General features: G+C 43.5%; 1 protein-coding gene across 1 annotated transcript in view; it reads left to right on the plus strand.

Moving 5' to 3' along the window:
* MAB21L3 (mab-21-like 3 (C. elegans)) overlaps positions 1–2,761 on the plus strand; it is a gene marked incomplete at its 5' end in the record, with an annotated part of 10,929 nt that extends 8,168 nt beyond the window's left edge. The window contains one exon of the mRNA XM_009075689.1: positions 2,442–2,761. Within this exon, the coding sequence (XP_009073937.1) occupies positions 2,442–2,675 (234 nt within the window). The remainder of the gene's footprint in view (positions 1–2,441) is intronic.
* Positions 2,762–3,402: the final 641 nt, after the last annotated feature.

Raw genomic sequence — 3,402 nt, forward strand, 5'->3', positions numbered from 1 at the left:
CAAGCTCTGCCAGGGAAGGTTTATGTTGGATATTAGGATGAGATTTTTTACAGAGAGAGTGATCAGGCATTGGAATGGGCTGCCTGGAGAGGTGGTGGATTCCCCATCCCTGGAGGTTTTCAAGATGAGACTGGATGTGGCACTTAGTGCCATGGTCTGGTAACGACAGTAGGGTTGGACTCGATGATCTTCGAGGTCTTTTCCAATCTGGTTGATTCTATGATTCTATGACTGCTACAACTGTGTCCCCACATCTGACAGCTGCAGACACCAGTGAACTACAGGCAGCATCATTTGTCAGACTGTGGAGCAATCCTGTTTTCTGGGATGCCATCTTCCTGGAGCTGCCACCTTGAAGCCTCAAGCCACCAGGTTTCCACAGTAGTTACCAATGTTTTGATGTCCCAAACCAGATGCAATGCCAAGATTTCTCCTAAAGAAAAAGCCTGTGCCCATCAAATGCTGTTATACTCATGGCACTACTCTAAGTCAAGAGTAAGTAAAGGAGTTGATGAGGCTGACTGTAGCTTAGCAGAATGCAAAACTTCTCAGAGCCTGTAAGAACAACCTGGTGGAAAAACTGTCATAGGTAGTAGAAAGTAGAAAACCCTTTAACCATCAGTAACTTTTTTTTCTCTGGCTGAAGGAGCAGATGTGCAGGAAGTGCTGTTGCATGGACTCTTGATCAAAATCAAAAAAATATTTAGAAACTCTTCAGTTCTTTACTGTAACTGTACTTCAGGCTCTTACTGCAAGAGAGGATTGGTTTACCAGACAGAAACAATTCTTCAAAATTACTAAAATTAAAAAGAAAAAAAAAAAAGAAAAAAAGCACAAGGTAAATAGTCAGTAGATAAACCAATAGCTGAACAGAGACTTAGTGTTAGGTTTCTTCACATTCTCAAATTTCCCATCAGAGGTATCCAACAATTAGGATTAAATAAGACTCCATATGAAAAAAGCCCTCTACAACAGAGGAAATCCTTCCCCCCAGAAGCTGTGAAAGCCTTAGAGTGCCAAATAAGTGCACTCATTATGCTTACCTCCATAGGAATGAAGTTCAAGATCTGGAAGTTCAAAAAGAACTAGGTATATTTTGAAAACCAACTCTATGCTGTCAGTAGGCAGCTAGCACTTAGGGACAGTTCCATAAATGCTGGGCATAAGTCACCTGTTTGGCACCTGACCAGCAAAGCAGTGTTGTTTTTCTTGCCTCCAGAAACTTCATTGCAACTACTGCCCTTGGATCTTGCTGAAGTAGTTTTAGTGTGACAAAAGATAACTGCTCTGCAAGTCTTCAAGGATTAGCTCCACAGAGTTACAGCTTGAATTCCTCACTGTGTCTTTGTTCCCTGGTGATGTTAAAAAAAACCTGCTTTGTGGTTATTGTAGCTGTGAACAAAAAATTGTTCACATTTGAAAAGCTGTCAGAGAAGAAATTTGTCAGCAATACAACCATAGATGAAATTCTACCTCTGTAGAAACAGAGGAGTTAAAGGCTGTAGTTCAGCCGCCTCTCGCAGCACCTGTGGGTTTCTTTTTGGGTTGCTGAATCTGCAAAATAAAACTGGGATTCAGAGGACAGTTAAGGAACTTAGCAGAATTATTGAACCCAGGATAGGTGACTGTACTTTAAAAACTGATGTCAGGTTGACCAAGGCAGTCAGTATGGCTTTTTTGGTACAGTAACTGTAAGTACCTCAAGAAAATTCTTCTCAGTCCTAGCAAAGTCTGAAAAAAATGCAACATGGACAGTACAAAAAATAATACTATAAGAGCAATAATCATATGCATTTTGTTATTTTATCTATGGATTTCTCAAATGTAAAATTGCATCAAATAAATTTGGGGGAATAGAACATAAGACATGCTGTAAATATCACATGTCAGAAAAAAACCAGGCAGCACTTGACCAGAAGCCTTGCACCTGTGATAGTTGCTTAGAATCTCAATCTGTTTAGGATGCAGACCTGTGTGCATCTTCAGCACAAATACAGCTGAAGCTAACAAATAATTATGTTAATCTCATCATGCTTCTCTCCCTCCTTGCACCTCCTGGCTTCTATGCTGGCATAAAAGGCCATTTTCTACAGCCTAAAATGCCTGGCATTTCTACAGATGCTCCTGCTGGAGGATGGCAAATAGACTAAGATTATTTTAGCAAGACCATTTTCCTTAGGCTCCTGGCTCAGTCAATGGAGAGGGGCTCCTCTGGGGAGAGATCCTAATTGGGCACATCAGAGTTGCTCTGCCTAGCCCCCAGAAGAAGCTTTAGTTGTGATCCCTCCGTTGCAGAAATGTTAGCACAGGGAGATAGCAGTGCAAGTCTCTTTGATTTGCAAGGCTGTCAGCCATTTACCAGCACTAAAACTGCCTTAGTAAGCTGTGTGAGCCCTCGACAGAACCTCTAACACATCTTCTCTCCCATCTGCTTCTTGCAGACAGTGCTATTCTGGACGTGTGAAAAATATCCGCGCACCAAGGATTGGCGCTGCTTCCCTGAAGCCTTCCTGAGGCTGGTACAGAAGCTGCACAAGTGTGTAAGCCAGCACTTCCTCAAGCATTACTTTCTCAAGAACACCAATCTGCTTAAATATGCCAACACCAGTGACCTGGACCTGGTGGCCAGCAAGCTTGCAGTCTTCTTGGAGAACCCTGTCTTCTGCCTGGACTAAGGCAGGAAAAGGTCTCCTCAACCCAACACTGAGTTGATACCCCACCTCCTCTCCCCACCTGTGGCTGTTCTTCATGTCCTTCCAGTAGATGTTGCAGCTGGCTTTGTAAGGCAGTTGGCACATGCAGCGTGAAAGAGAAGTGTCAAGCTGGCAGCAGTGGGCGGTGAAAACTGATGGGAGGTATCGCTTGATGCCCAGCTGATCTAATTTGCTTTCAACAGTGACAGCCTGTCTGGAAGCTACAGTCAGTGAAACCCAACTTTCTGTGTCAGTCAGAGCAGGCAACTGCCTTGTTCTCTGTCTCTAGTCTTGTGGCACCTAAGTGGAAAGGCGGTGCAAAGGAGTCTCGCTCTGCTGCCTACTGCCTGTGTAACCTAGCACATGTATTGTTGCTGCAATTGCCTTTCTCACAAGGACAGTGAGTTTAATTGCCTGCTTACCTCACAGGCCAGCTCTGCAGAAGAGCAGAGGAACATTTCTGAGGTATTCTGAAGCTGGAAGTTTTCTCAGAGGCACTTCAAAGCCTCTTTCCAGTTCAATTTCCAGTTCAATGGGATCCTGCTCCAGTAGAAAGATAACCATGCTGCTAGTGTTGAAATAGCTCAACAGTAGCAAGAGGAGGAATGATGGGGTTTTGCCTCGTCTTCGTTTTTCTCTCCTCCACTTACATTTTTCTTCCAATTGCTTCAAATGTTTTCTTCATGTTTGCCTTTGCCAGTTGTGTTAG

The sequence above is a fragment of the Acanthisitta chloris genome, unplaced genomic scaffold (genome assembly GCF_000695815.1).
Source record: "Acanthisitta chloris isolate BGI_N310 unplaced genomic scaffold, ASM69581v1 scaffold8255, whole genome shotgun sequence".
NCBI lineage: Eukaryota > Metazoa > Chordata > Aves > Passeriformes > Acanthisittidae > Acanthisitta > Acanthisitta chloris.